A 20,546-nucleotide genomic window follows, 5' to 3' on the forward strand; every position below is an offset into this window, starting at 1 on the left:
GAACCTGCCAATAGTGAGTATCTTGATAGACTTTGTTCTGTCGAGAACGTCTAGCTACTCCTTAAAATGTATTTTGGTAGAGAAATACTGCCCTCATACTTTTCAATATGATGATGCTAACAACATTGCTTTCGTAAGTCCTTAAGGGGGAAAAAAAACTGTCACACAGAAAAGTATTAATTAAATATTTATTATTTTTAAAACAGAGTGCATATAAGGCAGAGGTTTTAGTACATAGTACCTCATACACATGATGAAAATATTTTAACATCAAGAAAAGAGTTATTGTGAGTGGCTTGTGTAATCATTTCACAGCTATAATGAAGTTGTTTCTGATTTCTTTGTGCCAATTGTGGTACCTGTTGGAAGGTCTAAGCCTGTGGGGTTCAGGCTTGTTCAGGATTTCTATGCTACTGTGGGGCTGATAAACCCTAAGTAATGTTTTTTTACTGGGAAGATAGAACAAAGGCAAACTGACTTCCTGTGGAATGTCAGAACAGGGAATTACGTAAGACTGATGGACCTCACAAGGTGGTGTTTCCCAAACTGTATTACGTGGAACACGAGATCCAGATGGAGGGTGGGGTGCAGGTGCATGAAAAGGGTCACGTGTTAGGTAAACTTTCGGAGTTCTCAGAATTTTTAATAGTCTCAAACACATCATGAATTTCCAAAGTTAAATTTGTTTACCAATTTTTTAGAGAACCATTGGAGAATAATGTAGTATAGGACACTTTTAAGGAAATGCTTTGGAAACAGTAAATGCTTTCTTGATTAAAAACCCACTAGGGAAATCTTAATTTGGACCAGTATTAATTTAACCCAAAGCACTGAGTTGGAAATGGTACAATCTTAAGAATCTGCATCATGAATGAATGAATGAATGCATAAAAGAATAGCCTGAGTGTAGGTTATAGTATCTTAGTGCACACAGATAATGGTAAACAGAACAAGTAGGAAAATATTACCACCAGCCTTTACTTCCTTTTAATTCTACTTGAGCATTCCTGATTTTGTTGACTGGCAACATACATCACGTTTATAACAGAAGCAACAGTAGACCTCCCTGGCCCCCCAGTAAAAGTCTTAGAATGTGTTGTTCATCTCCATTGCTAGGAATTGCCACATATTAAAACAACGTCAAAGAAGTTCTTCAGTCGTCTGCAACCTAAAACGTTCTTTAAAAAACGTAGGTGTTATCTGTTATCTATCTGGTAGAATTGTTACTCAGATTCCTAGGCTGCTGGGCACGTTTCTGCTGAAATCAAGTTACTGAGGACTATTAAGTGTCAGATAATATTATGGAACTAATTTGTGGGGAAAAAAACTTCTTCATTAGTCAGCAAAGTTCTGAATTCTGTTATTTTATCCAAGTTTACCAAAGGATTCTGAACTTTCTGCAATAAAGTAGCGGTAAGAGTAAGTGGTAAGTCTTCTTTCTTGTTTACATAAATTGATGATGATGGTTCCCTGGATTTTATGCTGGTTCCTTCCCTCTTGCTAAAAATGCATTAAAATACTGATGCCCCTCTGTCAAATTCTGTTAACACTTATTAAAAACAGACATACCTGCCCTAAAAAAAAATGCTTTCTTGAACAAAATAATGTTTAACTCAGGCAGAAGTTGGAGAGTTGGATAGTTTTACAGTTGGCAAGCTTTTCTGAAGAGGCCAAACAGTAAATGTTTTAGGATTTATGGCCTGTGTGGTCTCGGACACACCAGCTCTGCGGTGGGGGTCCAAAAGCAGCCACAGACAACGTCTACACACACGGGCATAGCTGGTTTCCAAATGAAACTTTATGGACACTGAAATTTGAATTTCATATAATTTTCACATGTCATGAAATATTATCCTTCTGAGTGTTTCATCAGTTTAAAAATGTAAAAATCATTCACGCTGTGCGCTGCACAAAAACAGGGCAGCACGTGGGATGTGGCCTGTGGGCTGTTATTTTCCAGACTCTGGTTTATACCGTTTGGTTGGCTCATTATGAGGTCTAAGATTTAAGAGCGAGCACCTGGTTTTGAATCTCAGTTGCCTACCTATTAATATGTTATCTTCATCTTGGTCACAATGACATAATCTTTTAAACTTAAGTCTAAATATTTTGTATTCTAAACACTTTGCACAGTGCTTGGCAATTAATCAATAAAACAAATGCTAATTATTACTGTTTAAACACTCGTGCTACCACTGGGGGGCCCCTAACAAATGAGTTTACCAGATTCTCAGTTTCCCAGCCAAATAGAGAGAAAAAGTGCTTTACCAAACTCAGAGGACTGCTGTGAAAGGCAAGTGTCACTGCATTTCACCCTGTGCCAATCATCAGCTGTCTCAGTGCTAGACTGATTTTCTAAAAGTAAAAATCTGATGTTATCACACCCCTGTTCTGCATTCTTCATGGTTTTCTACGGACCGTAAGACAGCCTGAACTCCGTGGTGTGGCTACGCGGCTTGTCATACTTGGTCTCAGCCTTCCTTTCTAACCACATCCCTCCCACTCTTCCATATGAACCACACGGTCCGGATGTATCCCAGTTCCCAGAACAACCTAAATTCTTTTCATACCTCCGTGCATTCAAGAATGCTTCCCCTTCTACATGGAATGCCTTGCCCCTTCCTTTCTTGAATCTGTCCTTGAACTTTTCTTCCTCCTACTGTGACTACGGTGCTGAGAAGCTGCCTCCTCTCCCTGTGAGGTCCCTGACTTTCCCTCATTTGCTTACATACGACAGAGCCGAGGTCTCTGTCATTTGCTAAGGCACTTGATGCAAACCTCTGTGACTGTACTGTGGTAACTCTGAACTGCAATCGTTTCTTTACCTGTTTGCTCCCTCACTCAACAGAAGACCCTTTGATGGAAGAGGTTTATTTTTGTTAAGCCCAGTGTTGAGAATATGGTATGTAAGAACTCAAGTATTTAATGATGAGCAAAGGCACTCAGTACACAATAACGCACTATATGAAATAAGATCATTATTACCATAGTATAATAAAAACACTGAAAAACACTGGCATCAGGACCAGTTAGACCTACCGTGTATGATGCACTGCTGGGTACTTCACACACAGCAATTTATCTAATCCTCAAAGCGGTCCTACAGAAACATCACTATCTCCACTTTCAAATGAGGAAACTGGCTCAGCGAGGTTAGGTAATTTACCCTGAATCATCCGGCTCATATATTTGGGAGCTAGGACTGGAATTTGGTCTATTGGACTCCAAAATTTTGTGTTCTGAAACACTTAGCAATATGCCTTATAGTCTGTGCTTTTTCAGCTGATATAGGAGAGGCAGCCTGAAAGCAGTAGGGTCAGATGGAAAGAGGAGGCTCACTGCAAAGGAAGGAGGGGAAAAAAGAGGTGGGGAAACGCCATAAATCCTTCCTTCTCGTGTTATTAAAAATTGCAAAAGCCTTGGGGAAAAATCCCTTTTATAAAAATAAAAATTTTAGATTATCTTGCAGTCATCTTTTTATTGGCTAAATACTCCAATTAATTTTACCCCTCTTTATGTAAAGAGTCTTTTTTTTTTTTCAGCTTTCTATTCCGATTCTGATTTTTCAAAGTGGGGTAAATAAAGTTGGGTATTTTCCTTTCTCTTTCTGGCTTATGTCACTTAGAATGACTATCTTGCAGTAGCCTTTGATGGAAAAAAAACATGAAAACGGATATATGTACGTAAATGCATGGCTGGGACATTGTGCTGTCCATCAGAGACAGACACATTGTAACTGACTGTACTTCAATAAAAAAAAATTGGGCAGAAAGAATTCTCAAAGTAAAATACCGCCGAGGGCTAAATTCCAAGTCTTGTCATGTTATGTTGCTCTTCATACAACCCAGCAACAGACTGGCTGTGTCCAGTCTGTTACATTCCTGACTTGCATCTAGTGCGCGGTCAGTTACGTGGGTGTTGCTCCATCTCACGTTCTTCTGTGTTTACGCCTACTCAGTTACTCTCCGGGCTCTGTTTGGATTGCTGGGGTTTCTCCTTAAGTGAACCAGTTTATACATGTCCTACTTCCCCCCACCCCCCCCCATCAAGGTCATTACGTGGCTTTTAATTTTGTTTGCCAGAGAGTTAACACTTCACAGAATCTGGACTCATCTGAATTCCTCCGTCATCGTGTACAACTTTGTATGTATGGCTATAACCTTTAGCGAATCCCAACCTTAACTTTTACATGTAACTTTCAATTCGGAGCACATACCTAATGTGTGCAATCCCTAATTTGCCAACATTTTGATGTAAATTTCTTACAGGAATTAATAGACAGACTGAAATAAAATAAAGATTATTTCAACTTCTCCCCTCTGTATCTATTATGTTACTCCACTGCTAGAGAAAATGAAGCTGATACGGAGGGAAAATGGGGAGTTTCAAAAAAATGCATGTTCTCTTAAGTCAGACAATCCCTCTGAGCAATGACTGCTAATTATTGCTGCAGCTTTATGAGTTTTTATTTTAAAATAAATATTCTGATGCTTTTGATTTTTTTATTTTACAAAAAGAATGACAATGATTGGAAAATTCAATGGACCATTTCCCAACTAGAAAACTTATTTATCTCGTAGTAAGCAGTATAGGAAGTAGTTTTGTTGGTAATTAGATCAAAAGTTTGAAGTTTATTTACATATATTCATACTTACCTTTTTAACTTTTCGTGTTAAGAAAAAGTTATGTGCTTCACCTATAGCTACGTCCTACTTCAAAGGCAAATATCCCCCAATTCTACTGTTGAAAGTTTTTTCAACAACTGAAGGTTTTGAAAGGGAAAAAGTTAACAGAATACGTCTTTGTCAAGACAGTTTTCCTCGTCTGCCCATCAGCAGCCCAGTGACATGTTATGATGTAAAAGCCAGATGTATATTAACATCTTGATACTGTTGATTTTTGCATGCCAAGCTACGGAGAAGTTATGTGAGCATACAGTTCCTCATTTGAAAACGGGAATAATAATAATCACCTTGCAGGGCTGCTCAGAAGAGTATCTGAGGTGAGTATACACAGTGTTTAGCACAGTGCTGAAAATAACAGGAAAACGAAACGTGTGGTAGTTCATAGTATCACTTAAGGCTTTTTTATTAGGCTATAAATTACTTAAAAATTAAAAACCATAATGTTATTCTTTCTATAGCAAAATGAAGGTTTTTAAACTGTCCTATACATCTTAAAAATTACAAAGGACACAATATTTTGACTGTAAATTCATTCAAATACAGGTGAGATGGGAAAGTGAACAAAAAATATATAGGCCAAGAATATCTTATTGAAAAGATAAAATCTAAGAATGAATTGACTAAATTAAAACTTGTATCTGTGAGATATGCATTACCTGTGGAATCCAGCCCATGAAACAGGGGAGAACTGACGATACACTAGGAGAATCATGCTGGTTTTCAGAAAGCCGATTTCCATCAAAACTGCACCCTTCCAGTAACAAGCCGCTGATCTGTCACAGAAACACACAGACCATTAAAATACGTATTAAAGCCTGACATGGCAGGAGTTGCTGGACTGTATCTTCAGACGAAAGGCAACAATTTCCACTGGGACTACGTATTCCAAATCGTATGAGAACAAACATTATAGTATCATATTTGAGAACAAAGATGGTAAAGATCTGAATCAGTGCTCACTGTGAACCTCCTTTAGACTGAATTCTCAACTTTACCAAATATTTTAGAAAAAAATTCTTCTAAATGGCATTGGTATTAGTGCCTTGGCATTAGATTAATAGAAATATAATGACAAAGCCAAAAAGTTACTCATTTTCCAAGAGGAGTAAAGAAAAGCATTATTAGAGAACAAGACATGTGTTCCCTGCTTGGAAGTCTGACATCATTTTTTAAGGAACAGAACCAAATTCAGAAAGTTTAATTTGAAAAATTCTTGACATGTCATGCAGAGCTAAAAGAAGAATTAAAAGAAACAGTTAATTAATCTCTTACTCTACAAGTATAAAGGACAATTTAGAAATAATAAAAGTAAAAATATAATTCTTTTGGTAAGATTAGTTTCATATTTCTCCTTAAAAAATGTTCATGCTTTTAGTTTCTGTAGCATTAATCTACTGAGTTTATCTAAAGGCAACAAGTGTAGTCTGCATTTTGCATTCAGACCCACATCTATATTCTAATTTAAACTTGATAGAAAATATAAACAATCTTACAAATATTGTATGGTATTTTTAAAGTTTTCACATACAAATGAAAGTACTATAGAATTTTAGAGTCAAGGGAACACTTTGAGTTGACAGCTATCTTACAGTTAGAAATGGTTTCAGTACTAGGGGGTCCTAGGAGAGGGGGCCCTGACATGTAGCTTTGATTAGCTCATTTCACAGTAAGGCTCTGTTCCATGGAAAGATAAGCAACTTAAACAACGGAAAGACCTGGATAAAAAGAGAATTACGGAACCCCTAAGTTCAGTGTTCTTTCTGCTGTGCCCCTGATGTGCTGTTATGCAGGCTACTTCAAGAGTCACCGAAGTACTCTGGCCTTGACATACGCAAATTAGAATTTCAGTGCTAGAAACTCGAGGCAAGATCATTCCTCTAAGGCCTCTTCCGGAAATTTCATTGAGTTCTGAGTTCAATTAGTTTCTACAGAAATTTGTAAAAGTGTCACAACCGGACTATGTAATATGCATGTACAGAGATGTAAATTCACCGTTTTCCTCTCCTAACCAGGGGGTGGGAAAGAGGAGAAATACTCTTCTCTGGGGCCTTGTTTCAGTCAGTGGCACCCCGACCATCTCGCTGCTTAATCAGACACCCTCCTCCTGAACTTCCCACATGCCATCAAATACCAAGTCCCGCCACCTCCAGGAAATATCTTCTAAATTTGCTCTTCTCTCTCCACACCCTCTATCGTTCCCCTACTTTGGAATTTCAAGTAAAGAGGATGAAAACATAAGCATGTCAAAAAGCAATTGCCTACTGTTTACGTAACAACGTGATAATATGTCAGGGATTGGAGTGCTATCAACAAATGTTACCCTTATTCCAACCAGACAGAGTTCGGCATTAATGGAAGGAGTAAGAGCAGGCAGGCCCCAAATATCACCTTTACTGTTGAAAAAGATCCTTGGGAGGGTATCACAGGTCCCCAGGCAAAAGGACTTGCTAAAATGACACTCAGGAATTCGGCGGCTTAGCATGTACCCGTAACAGTACCGGGCGGAGGAGCCAGCGGCACCAGGCTCGGAGACGGCCTTGACGGGGCACAGCGGAACGGGCACACCCGAAAGAAAAGCATAAGGAAGGTGCAGGGTTCACCCCTGGGTTCCTGACTCAAACCCGTAATCAGATGTGATTGCCTTGCAGTGAGTGATGCCTCTCCTGCAAAGAGAGGAGTCAAGTAGAAGGTAGAGAAAATCTAGGAACATTAGTAAATACCCCTCCACACAGGGAAAAAACAAAAACAAAAACAAAAACCCAGGAGTGGGAAATAAGAATTCCCCTCTAACATTAAACTTAAGATACTTGGAAAACTGCCTGATACCTACTGTAAGTCCCCAGTAAGTATTACCTATTATTGTTCATTTAATCTAATCCATCTTCTAATTTCTAGACATTTAGAATTATTTTATACAGAGGGTATCCGTTTCAGTGAGGCAAAACAAAGGTTTGATTGGAAATTATCTGCATAATTTCAGTTGAGGAACTTTTGCCTATAATATTTAATTTTTCAAAATATTTCCCAGATTTACCCTAGATGATTGAGACTATGTCATCACCTCACTTAGACCTGACAGAGCTGGGTGATGTGTTAGAGCACGCTTTCCAATTTTATCAATGCTGTAATTCCAGTTTTTCACCCCCTTAAAGTGGTAAACTAGATTAAAATGCTGTTTACATCTACTTATGGGGCATACTTCATACTTTCTACTAAAAGTTGGTTAGAAGTCTATTCCGGTCACTAGGACCTTACTGTCCACGACACATCCCTTGAATGCAAAGCAATAATGACTGAGATCAGAGCTCATTTGTTTGCATTATTTTAAAAGAACCACATTGTTGAGGCTGCCTCTTGACATCTGTACGCATGTACTATTTTGAGTCCACTGCCAAGAATTAAGTGAAAGGCACCTAATGTGCATCTCTTGTCATAATACCACTTCTCTAACTACTCCTGATTTGCTAATAAACGCATACCTTTCAGAAACAAAATAAAATCATTAAATCAGAAAGAAAAAATCTGTACAGTGTTATTCACACCTGAACCCCTGATTAAAACTCTGGAAACAGAGGGGCAGCTACAAACGTATGAGGGAGAAAAAGACCCTCCCCGCCACCATTCTGTTTTGTTTATAGTTTCAAAACCACTTACTAAGGGATAGTGTGGATCAGGCCACAATTGCCTAAGAACAGGGCAAATCACTACCGCGACCCAGCCTATTTTGAAAAGGCTGTTCATTAAGTAGAAGATTGTATTCAGCTCTTAGCTTCTCAACACAAAAGGGCTTAGCAACAGTTAACAGTAGTGACTTTGTTCACTAAAAACATGGTTAAAGCCATGAACTTATTGCATATACAATGCTGAATTTCCTGAACACTTCTGATTTTTCACTTGAATTTAATAGTGAATTTCACTTTAAACCCAGAGCTTTATTTTGATAACTTAATATGGCTTTATTTGCTAGGAACTTTCTTTTAAAAATTAAAAGATATTTTAAGCATACAAAAAATCCTAAAAATATTTTTAAACCTATACTTTCCCTCCAATCAGTTTTACTAGACTTGAACATACAGCCACGTTTGTTCTGCATTTCTAAGCAAAAAACAATGAGAGATACCACTGAGGTCCTCTGTATACACCTTGCCTTTCCTGTTTCTTTTCTGCACTTACCCAACCCAGTCCTGAATATAGTTTTACATGACTGTTAAATACATGCGTATCCAAAAAAGAAAAAAGAAGATACAAGTGAACTTATTTACAAAACAGAAACAGACTCACAGACACTAGAAAACAAACTGGTGGTTACAGTGCGGGGTGGGGGGAAGAGGGTGGGAAGGAATAAATTGGGAGTTAGAGATTTGCAAATATTAACTACTATATATAAAACAGATAAAACACAAGTTTCTTCTGTAGAGCACAGGGAACTATATTCATTAGCTCGTTGTAACCTATAATGAAAAAGAACATGAAAACGAATATACGCATGTGTATGTAGGACTGAAACACGATGCTGTACACCAGAAATGGACACATTGTAAACTGACTATACTTCAATTAAAAAAGAAATATACATGTATCCATAAACAATGAATGGTACTGTTTTTCAAATTTCCAAGCTGTATGTAAAGTGTGTAACCTCTTCTTTTCCTTCATCACTGGTCTAGGTGCAGCCATTTGTTCTTTCTTTTTTAACAGCTGCACAATATTTTGTGATTAATGTAGAACAAATTATTTGTCCATTCTGCTGATGAACACTTAAATCACTTCTAATTATTTACTACTATACCACTGCAATAAGCCTTATGGTACACATCCAGCGTGAACTTCTCTAGGTACAGAGAGGATGTTGCTAGCTTGAAGCGTATGCTCGTTCTCAGTTTTCCTTAATATTGGCAAATTGTTCCCCAAAGTGAACTATATGCCTACTAGTCAATCTATACGCATACTTGTCATTGTGTAAGAATTTACATTATGCTATAACCTTGCCATTACTTCACCTGTTGAGATTTGTAAATTTTGTTAATGTGGTATCAAACTTGGGGTTTAATTTCATTTCCCTGATTACTGGTGAGAAGGAGTATTTTATGTTTATTAGCCATTCAGGTTTCCACTTCACTTAAGTCACCTATCAAATTCCTTTGCCTACTTCCCCTTTTCCCCACAATGGGATTGCTTTTTTTAAAAGTTTATTTGTAAAAATCCTTTGTGTGTTTTAAGCACAAATCCTTTGCCATTTATATAAGATGTAGATATCTTTAACCAGTCTACTGGTCTGTATTTTCACTTTCTATGGTGTCTTTTTATTCTAAGGTAGCAAATTTATCAGCTTTTTCCTTTAAAGCTTTTATTTTTGTGTCTAAGGAAACCCTGAATATTTTCCAGTATTCTTGTTTCTTTTTTAAAGTCTTCTTTTTCAAAAAGAAGTTTTATTTCTATAATTTGGCTTCTTAAATCATTCAGAATTAATTGTTGTTTATGATACAAGGATGGCTCAAATTTTATCATTTTTCCATATGAGTCACCAATTGTCTCAGAATCATTTACCAAACAATTCTCATTCCTTTTCTGATTTGTAATGACTGCTGCTTTTGTTACAGGTCAGGTTTCCAAAAGGACATGAGAATGTTTCTGGACTTTCTATTCTGTTCCATTAGTCACTCTGTTTTTCTCTACACCAGTACCATAGTGTCTCAGTTACCAGAGCTTTGTAATAAAACTTATCATTTGATAAAGCAAAACTTAACACTGTATTCTTTATTTTCTAATTCGTTTTGGCTACTCTTGTGCCTACGGCTTTTCCACGTTGTGGGATAGCTTGCAAAATATGGCCAAAAACTCCCCCTACCGTGGTATGTACACCCTGTTGCAATGTAAATGCTGCTGCTTCTTTCCCACCCTGTGAGTGTGGGCTGGCCTTGACCACCAGAGCGTGGAAGAAGGACTATACACAACTTCTGGGGTTTCAGGAGGCTTGTCCTCTTGGAACGCTGCACTGAGACCACCGTGGAAGAAAGCTCGTCGAGTCCAATGGAGCAGGAGAGGTCATCTGGAGGAGACCTGAGGTCCCCAGAGCATAGCTAGCACCCACTACTAGGTATATGAGTGAGGCCAGCACAAACCTTCCAGTCTAGCTGACCTAGCTGAATGCCGATGCACAGTGAGTCTGGGTACAATCAGCAGAGAACTGCCCAAACCACAGCATTGTGAGAAAAAAATAAAACGCTATTGCTTTAAGCCACTAAGTTGAGGGGTGGTTTGAGCAAATGTTAACTGAAATCATAAACTTGTACAAAAAATTATAAAAAAAAAAAAATAGAACCCTGATTGAAATTTCATTTAATTTTAAAAATTGGTGTTGGAGAGTTTGATATCGTTAAAGTATTGATTCTATACTAAACATAAATGATTTTATAACTATTCAGTTCTTCTTTCATGTTTTCCATTTCTTTATTCTCCAGCGATCTGCGTAGCCATGACTAAGACATACCTCTATAAGCAGTGTATAACTGGATATTTTTTTCCCCAATCTGATAACCTCTATCTTTTGATTGGTGAGTTTAAAATGTTCATATTTTACAACAGAAAAGACAGCCTCTTCAACCAGTGGTGTTGGGAAAGCTGGACAGCTACATGTAAATCAGTGAAATTAGAGCACTCCCTCCCACCATGTACAAAAATAAAATCAAAATGTATTAAAGATCCAAATATAAGACATGATAACATAAAACTCCTAGAAGAGAACATAGGCAAAACATTCTCTGAAGTGAATCATAGCAATATTTTCTTGATTAGTCTCCCAAGGCAAAAGAAATAAAAGCAAAAGTAAACAAATGGGACCTAACCACTTAAAGGCTTTTGCACAGCAAAGGAAATCATCAATAAAATAAAAAGACGATCAATGAAGCGGGAGAAAATAATTGCAAACAATGCAACTGACAGAGGGTTAATATCCAAAACAGACAAACAGCTCATATAACTGAGTATCAAAACAAACAAACAAAGAACCCAAACAACAAAAAATGGGTAGAAGACCTTAATAGACATTTCTCCAAAGAACATGTACAGATTGCCAACAGGCACATGAAAAGATGCTCAACATTGTTAATTATTAGAGAAATGCAAATCAAAACTACAATGAGGTATTACCTCATAACTGCCAGAATGGCCATCATCAAAATGTCTACAAAAAATAAACGCTGGAGTGCAAAGGAAAGGAGCCCTCCTACACTGTTGGTGGGACTGTAAATTGGTGCAGACACTATGGAGAACAGTATGGAGGTTCCTTAAAAAACTAAAAGTAGAGCTACCATATGACCCAGCAATCCCACTCCTGAGCATCTATCAGGAAAAGACAAAAAACTCTAATTTGAAAAGATACGTACACCCCAATGTTCACAGCAGCACTATTTATAATAGCCACGACTTTGAAATAACGCAGGTGGAGTCAACAGACAAGTGGCTTAGGAAGACGTGGTGGGAGTCTCCCCTGCGGGGCTGCTAAGTGACAACGGGCAGCTCGCACGCGTTTGCGGAAGATGTGCCTGAAGCACAGAATTCCCAGTTCTGCTGAGCCCATCCTCATGAAACCTCAAATGTCTAAAGGTCTCATTTCTTCCCTGTTTTCACTTCTATCTCCTGGTAAGCTCTATCAGGAAGGGATCTGAAATACAAACAGTAAAACAATCACTTGGTATGTGGGCAGATTCTAGCCTGGCAGGGGGCAGCCACAGTCACTGGCAGCATGAGTGTCCACACGACTCCACTGGGTCACGACTCTCCAGCGTCCCAGGGAGCTGTGCCTTATTAACAAGGCCACAGAGCGCTCAACGAGCCCGATTTGCCAAAGTGGGAGATGTGTTTCTGCCTTTCATGTTCGGTGGCATCAGCGGACAAGGGGGGAGCTGGGAGCTGCCCAGATCTGCCAGGGCAACACTCTCACAGCCTCGGGCAAGACCTAGCACTCAAGCCCAACAGGAGCTTCATCTATGCCTTTCCCCAGACTAAGCTTCACAGCTGCTGTTTAACGAGTAATAAATCAGTAACAGGAGTGAGGGAATTTTAGAGGGCCACGTTCAGGATCTACAAATCAATATACATCCTCTCTTAAGTAGGTCTAGAAGGTCTGAAATATCGACTGGTTTGGGAACTAAAGCCTCGCTTAACATTTCACTGGTTTAATTCAGGCCAGAGTGGTAGAGACTGGAAACATTCAAAACCAATTAAATTCTACAGTTACAGTAAAATTCAAATATAATTCAAATCCAAAATTCTATTGAAATAATCCTTTTGTTGGAAAACTTGATTAAAAGGAACCTAAATGAATTATTTAACTTACTGATTTTGCCAAGTGCAAACAGTGAGGGGCTTACAAAAACTTTTTACCTGATACATATTTTTGGAAATTACAGGTAAGAAATTAGGAAATGTGCTTCAATAGCTCACATGAATGAGGGGCCAAAGAGGAAAAATTCTATTGAATTACTTTAAATCCCATATATAGCGATGGCTTTTTTCACTTAAAGTTGTAAGGCGTAACTTTATCAAACTTAAAACGTTCCTAAATATAATTACCAATGAATATTTTAATGTTTAACAATAAAATACCTTTTATGAATGTCAAATGCCAAATGAAAGAATTTTGCTTTACTGGATAAAATAGAGAACTTTATATTAAAGTACACTTTTGTTTCTGATTTAAAAAGATATATTGCCCAATAAAACCTAACCCAAATCAAGAGAAATAATAAAACACACCCGCACACTTACACATACACAAACATATACAGGTTTTTAGAGACTCTTGTAATAAACATGTCAAAGAAGTTATTATTTCAATCCATTGATAAACGGGACGACAAAGGCTCTATTAATTGCTTTAAAAAGTCACATGGCTCTGAGCTGGAGAAAGATTAGAATCTTGTTTTACTGCCAGCCTTTTTTCCCTCCCCATCTACAAAATGCTTGGGATTTTCTGGTTGCAGATAATTTTATTCCCATTTTGTAAGAACAAGGGCAAAATAGTTCTGGAAATACTAACACACGCTGACACAGAATAAAACTCATTTCCCTTGTTTTTTATATTAGTATACCTAAATAACGACACTACGTAAAATGTGTGTGGTTCACAGCTGCCAGCGACCACACAACCAGGTAACGAGCGTAGTTCCTGGATTATGTCATGTGCTCCTTCCCTCTCCTTAACAACGAGGTAACCGCTCATGTGCACCAATAACAGCGAAGGTCGTTCTTACTGGCTACAGGCTAAGGTTAAAATATAATGCAAAGGATGAAAGAGAACCTTTCTAATTTCTTTAGCTTCAAGGGAGAATTTTGCAACAACTATAGAGCCAAAAGAGGAAGAACTAGCTTATTGTTAATAATCAGATTTCTGGCACACAATACAACTATTACAGCTGACGTTAGTAACGCCTACTACAGTGACTCTCTTACTGCAGGTCCTTAGCCCAACGATTCAACAAGGGTTTAAGTGAGTGCTTATCATGCACCAGGTATTGTTTGAGGTACTTGACATACAATAAAACTGGGGGGGGAAAAAAACTGCTCTCGAGGGACTTACATTCCAGTGGAGGAAGGAAGACAACAAACATAATAAATAAATTATACAGTATGTTAGAAAGTAGTAGTGATGTGAAAAGAAAATTGTTGTCACTGGGAACTAGAATTATATAAACAGAACTTCTGGAAAGTTAGTTGCCTAAGGCTAACTAAGTTAAAGAACTATAGTCTTTAATTTATTTTAAAAATTGAATTATACGTAACGCACTGGACTAGATACTGAGGATGTGAAGATGGATAAGACAGTCTTTGTCTGCAATGATGTAACAGTCTCATAAGACAGACCAACATAGGTGTACAGAGATAATCATACTATGACCTGCAAGGTGTTATATGTATTAGCGGTGGAAAAAAGTTACGAGGCCAATTCTACGTGTGGGAATGGAAAAGAAGAACGGTAGAGAACACTACTGCTGGGGAAGAAGGTTGGAGTTGTTGCGGGGAGGACTTCATTACAGCCTTTCATTAGTTTTGTTATTAACATTTGGATGCTTATCTATTATGGCAAGAGTAATGGATTTTCAAGAGGAAAGCTAACTAAGAAAATTTATACTGTAAAAGATGGCTTAATTTTTTTTTTTAACATACTTGGCTTGATTTTAACAGTGAACTAATGTATTCACGAATTGTAAACTCCTGAGGACAAGATTTGGTCTCAATTTTATACACATATTTTATAGTATAATAAATATTTACTGAATTAAACTTTAGAACAGGTAACCTAACAGAATTTCAAGACTTGTATCCTTTTTTTTTTATCAAAGTTCTATTTTCAAATATGTTGTATTTCTAAGATTCTTATTTTTGCATTAGAACAGGCTGCATTTTGTACAGGTTGTTTCATGTTAAATCTTAACTTACTTTGATTTTTCACATAGGGAATGCAATCTACCTCAGCTGATCTTACACTATAAACATAGGTGACTTTGAGACTGGAGCAAAATCTCTTTACCACCGTAGGTAATTCTGTGATTTCTGACTCAGATAAACAACTAAAATAAGTCTAGTACCTTAATTTGCAGCTTTGTTTCTTGTAGTCGCCCTTTCCATGAGGCCACAAATTTAAGGCTGTCCACAGAACAGACCATTGCCCTGTAAAAGTCAAGCATCAAATGTCACAAAGCAGTAATTCTCAGGAATTAAAAACTGAAGAGCTATAGAAGCTCTATACATTCATATTTATTTAAAATGGAAACATTTACAATGCACAGGTAATCAGGTCTCTTAAACTATGCACAGTACCTTAGACTTCAGTTTTTAAAGTTAACTTGCTAGTTTCCTCTTCAAGATTGTGTAAGTACCTTGATAAGTCCTTTCTTTTTATTTTTATATCCTCCATTTTGACTATTACCCACAAATGAAGGCACATGATGGGTCTTCAATAAATATTTGTTATCTAAACTGAAATACTGACATTTATAATATGATCCCGAGGTACTACCAATTAAAACCCCCCGAGATCACTAAACAACTAAATTTTCTTCGTGTATTTTTGAAAGTGTCTCTTTTGTTATACTCTAACCTGTTAAAAAGTATATATGATATGATAATCCAGATTTCTTTTAAAGTTTGATCTTAACCATCAAATACTGCTCCCCCACCAAGAAGCCCAGTCAGCACTATCCAACAGAATTCCTTGCAGAGATAAACACGTTTCCATGCAGTCCAGGACAGTAGCCACCACCCACACGTGGGTATTGAGCATTGCAAATGAGGCTACTGTAATGAAAAATTACATTTTTCATTTTATTTAACTTTTTGGGGGGTGTGTAAGAATTTTAATGGCAGGTTAGCAGTCTTTTCCTCATGATATAGGCCAGAGTTTTTCCATCTGGACTTTTAGTTGGACCTAAGAATGCTAATTTTATGATCACTTGGATTTGGGTGGAGTGAGCAGAATTCGAATGTGGGAGAAGATCTAAGTGGGAAATATGCTTTTATATAAATCCCATCTGAAGAATGTTTTAAAGTCTTCATCGCTATAGCTTCAGGATGTGTGAACCATCATTGTTTTTTAAGGTCTTGATTTGCTCAACGAGCACTTCCCAGGGTTGCTGCTCCAAGCATGACATTGTTGTTGTCATGGGATCCAGTCTGGTTTGACAGTTTAATTGATTTATTTTTTCATTTTTATTTTAAATTAATTAATTTCTTTTTAATTGAAGTATAGCTGACTTATAATACTGTATTAGTTTCAGGTATATAGTATAGTGATTCTCAATTTTAAATTTTTATTTTTTAATTGAGATATAGTCGATTTACAATGCTGTGTTAGTTTCCGGTGTACAGCATAGTGATTCCATTATACATATATATATTACTTTTCATATTCTTTTTCATTATAGGCAATTACAAAGTACTGTATGTAGTTCCCTATGCTATACAGTAAGACCTTATTGTTTATCTATTTTATATATAGTAGTTAGTATCTGCAAATCCTGAACACTGTGGTGCATGTATTTTTTTGAATTTGTTTTTGTTTTTGTTTTTGTTTCCAGATATATACTCAGGAGTGGAACTGCTGAATCATATGGTTCTATTTTTAGTTTTCTGAGGAACCTCCATCATGTTTTCCACAGTGGCTGGGTCAATTTACATTCCCAACAACAGAATACAAAGGTCTCCTTTTCTCCACCACCTCTCCAGCATTTGTTGTCTGTAGACTTTTGGATGATGGCCATTCTGACAGGTATGATTTGCTACCTCATTGTGGTTCTGATTTGCACTTCTCTAATTAGTGGTGCTGAGCATCTTTTCATGTGCCTGTTGGCCATCTGTACTGTCTTCTTTCAAAAAATGTCTATTCATTCTGCCCATTTTTTGATTGGCTTTTTCTTTCTTTTCTTTTTGATTTCTATGAGCTATTTATATATTGTGTCCATTTTTTGATTGGGTTTTTCTTTTTTTAAATCTTGACTTCTATGAGCTAATTATATATTGTGGATATAACCCCTTGTTGGTCATGTCATATATGCAAATATTTTCTCCCATTTCATAGGATGTCTTTTTGTTTTGTTGATGATTTCCTTTGGTGTATAAAAGGTTTCAAGTTTAATTAGGTCCCACTGTTTATTTTTGCTTCTATTTCTTTTGTCTTAGAATCCAAAAATATTGCTCCAATTTATGTCAGAGTGGTATGCCTGTGTTCTCTTCTAGGAGCTTTAAGGCTTCGAGTCTTAAGTCTTTAATCCATTTTGAGTTTGTTATGTATATGGTGTGAGATAATGATCTAATCTCATTTTTTACATATAGTCCAGTTCTCCCAGCACCACTGCTAAAGAGACTGTCTTTTCTCCATTGTATATTCTTCCCTTCTTTGTTGTAGATTAATTGACCATGGGTGCAGGGGGGTATTTTTGGACTCTATTCTGTTCCATTGATCTATTTGTCTGTTTTTTTGTGCCAGAACCATGCTGTAGCCTTGTATAATAGTGTAAGGTCTGAAAGGGTGATACCTCCAGCTTTGTTCTTTTTTCTCAAGATTGCTCTGGTAATTTGGAGTCTTTTCTGGTTCTGTATCAATTCTAGGATCATTTGTTCTACTCTCATGAAAAATGTCATGAGTACTTTGATGGGGATTGCATTAAATCTGTAGATTGCTTTTGGTAGTATGGCCATTTTAACAATATTAATTCTTCCAGTCAAAGAGCACTGGATAGCTTTCCATTTTTTGGCATCATCTTCAGATTCCTTCACCCATGTTGTGAAGTTTTCAGAGTACAGGTCCTTCACTTCCTCGGTTAACTTTATTCCTCTTTTTGATTTGACTTTAAACAGGATTTTTTTTCAACCTTTTCTGATAGTTCATTATTAGTGCATAGAAACAGAACAGATTTCTGTATGTTAATATTGAATCCTGCAACTCTGCTGAACTCATTTATTAGTTCTAATAGTTTTTGGTGGGTTTTCTATGCAAATTATCATGTCATCTGCAAATAGTGAAAACTTTACCTTTTCCCTTCTAATTTGGATGCCTTTTATATCTTCTTCTTGTCTGACTGCTGTGGCTAGGACTTATAATAATATGTTAAATAGAAGTGGCAAGAGTGGGCTTGTCTTGTGGCTGAATTTAGAGTGAAGGCTTTCAACTTTTCACCATTGAGAATGAGACTGGCTGTGAGTTTGTCATAAATGACCTTTATTATGTTGAGATATATTCCCTCTATATCCACTTTTATGAGAGTTTTTATCATGAATGGATGTTGAATTTTGGCAAATGCTTTTCCTGCATCTATTGAGATGATCATGTGATTTGCGTCTTTCCTTTTGGTAATATGGTGTATCACATTAATTGATTTGCAAATGTTGAACCATCCTTGTGACCCTTTAATAAATCCAACTTGATCATGGTATATGATCATTTTTATATATTGTTGGATTCTGTTTGCTAATATTTTGTTGAGGAATTTTCCATCTACGCTCATCAAAGATACTGGTCTGTGATTTTCTGTTTTGTACCATCTTTGATTTGTCATCAGTGAAATGGTGGCTTCATAGAATGAATTTGGGAGTGTTCCATCCTCTTCAATTTTAGGGAACAGTTTTAGAAGAACAGGTGTTAGTTCTTCTTTATACGTGTGGTAGAATTCCCCTGTGAAACTGCCCAGTCCTGGACCTTACAAATTCAATTTCACTACTAGCAAATGGTCTGTTCAAATCATCTATGTCTTCCTGATTCAGTCTTGGCAGGCTGTATATTTCTAGAAATTTGTCCATTTCTTCTAGGTTGTCCACTTGTTGACATACGACTGTTGGTAGAAATCTCTTATGACTTATTTACCTACATGACAGTGGCTGTCCTTTCTCCTCTTTCATATCTTACATTGTTGTTTATTTGGGTCCTCTCTCTTTTCTTCTTTCTGGCTAAAGGCTTATCAATTTTGTTTATCATTTCAAAAAACCAGCCCTTGATCTTTGCTATTGTTTTCTTTAATCTCTATTTTATTTACTTCTACTCTGATCTTTATCATTTCCTTTCTTCTGCAGACTTTAGGCTTTGTTCTTCTTTTTCTAATTCTTTCAGGTGGTACGTAAGGTTGTTTATTTGACATTTTTTTCTTGTTTCTTGAGGAAGGCCTTTATCCTTTATAAACTCCCTCTTAGGGATGTTTTCTGCATCCCATAGATTTTGGAATGTTTTGTTTACATTTGCTTTTATCTCAAGGTATTTTCTGATTTCCTCACTGGTTTTTTTAGTAGCATGTTGTTTAGTCTCTATGTGTTTTAGTTTCTATGTGTTTGCTCTTTTCCCATTTTTATTTCTTTAGTTGATTTCTAGTTTCATATTCTTGTGGTGAGAAAAAATGCTTGATATAATCGCTATCCTCTTAAATATGCTGACATTTGTTTTGTGGCCTAGCATGTGATCTATCTAGGAGAATGTTCTGTGTGCACTTGAAAAAAAGGTTCATTCTGCTGTTTTTGGATATAATGTCCTGTAGATATCAGTTAATTCCAACTGGTCTATTTTGTCATTTAAGGCCTCTGTTTTCTCTCATTTTCTGTCTGGATGATCTGTCCATTGATGTCAGCAGGGTGCTGAAGTCTCCTAGTAATATTGTCTTATTGTCAATTTATTCCTTAATGTCTGTTAGTATTTGCTTTATATATTTAGGTGCTCCTGTATTAAGTGCATATATGTTAAGGAGTGTAATATCCCCTTCTTATACTATCCCTCTATCATATATAATGCCTGTCTTTGTCTTCCAGTATAGCCTTTTTTAGAAAAGTCCATTTTGTCTGATATGAGTATTGCTACCCCAGCTTTCATGTTTTCTGTTTGCATGAAGTATCTTTTTCTACCCCCTCACTTTCAGTCTGGGTGTCTTTAGCCCTAAAGTAAGTCACCTGTAGGTAGCATAGTGATGGGCTTGTTTATTTTTTTATCCAATCAGCCATCCTATCTCTTTTTATTGGAGCATTTAGTCCATTGACATTTAAATAAATTATTGCTAGGTAAGTACTTACTGCCATGTTATTACTTGTTTTCTAGTTGTTATTGTAGTTATTCCTTGTTTACTTCTTTCTGCTTCTCCCCTGGTGGTCTGATGATTTTCTTTAGTACTCTGCTTCTGCTCCTTTCTTTCTGGTTTTTGTGTGTCTCTTGTAGATTTTTGATTTGTGGTTAACATGGGGTTCATGTGTGTTGACCCATAATTATATTCAATTGATTAAAATTGATAGTTATTTAAGTTTAAACCAACTCTAAAAGATCTACATGTTTTACTCCCCTTCTCTACATTTTGTGTTTTGATGTCATATTTTATATTTGCATGCTTATCC

The 20,546-nt window shown here is 36.8% G+C and overlaps 1 protein-coding gene across 1 annotated transcript in view; it reads right to left on the minus strand.

The window, feature by feature from the left end:
- The window catches only part of DYNC2H1 (dynein cytoplasmic 2 heavy chain 1), a 264,118-nt gene that overhangs the window by 4,867 nt on the left and 238,705 nt on the right, over window positions 1–20,546 (minus strand). Inside the window, 2 exon segments of the mRNA XM_006186202.3 lie at window positions 5,342–5,458; window positions 15,275–15,356. Of these exon segments, the coding sequence (XP_006186264.2) occupies window positions 5,342–5,458; window positions 15,275–15,356 (199 nt within the window).

Source organism: Camelus ferus, chromosome 10 (assembly GCF_009834535.1).
Source record: "Camelus ferus isolate YT-003-E chromosome 10, BCGSAC_Cfer_1.0, whole genome shotgun sequence".
Classification (NCBI taxonomy): Eukaryota; Metazoa; Chordata; class Mammalia; order Artiodactyla; family Camelidae; genus Camelus; species Camelus ferus.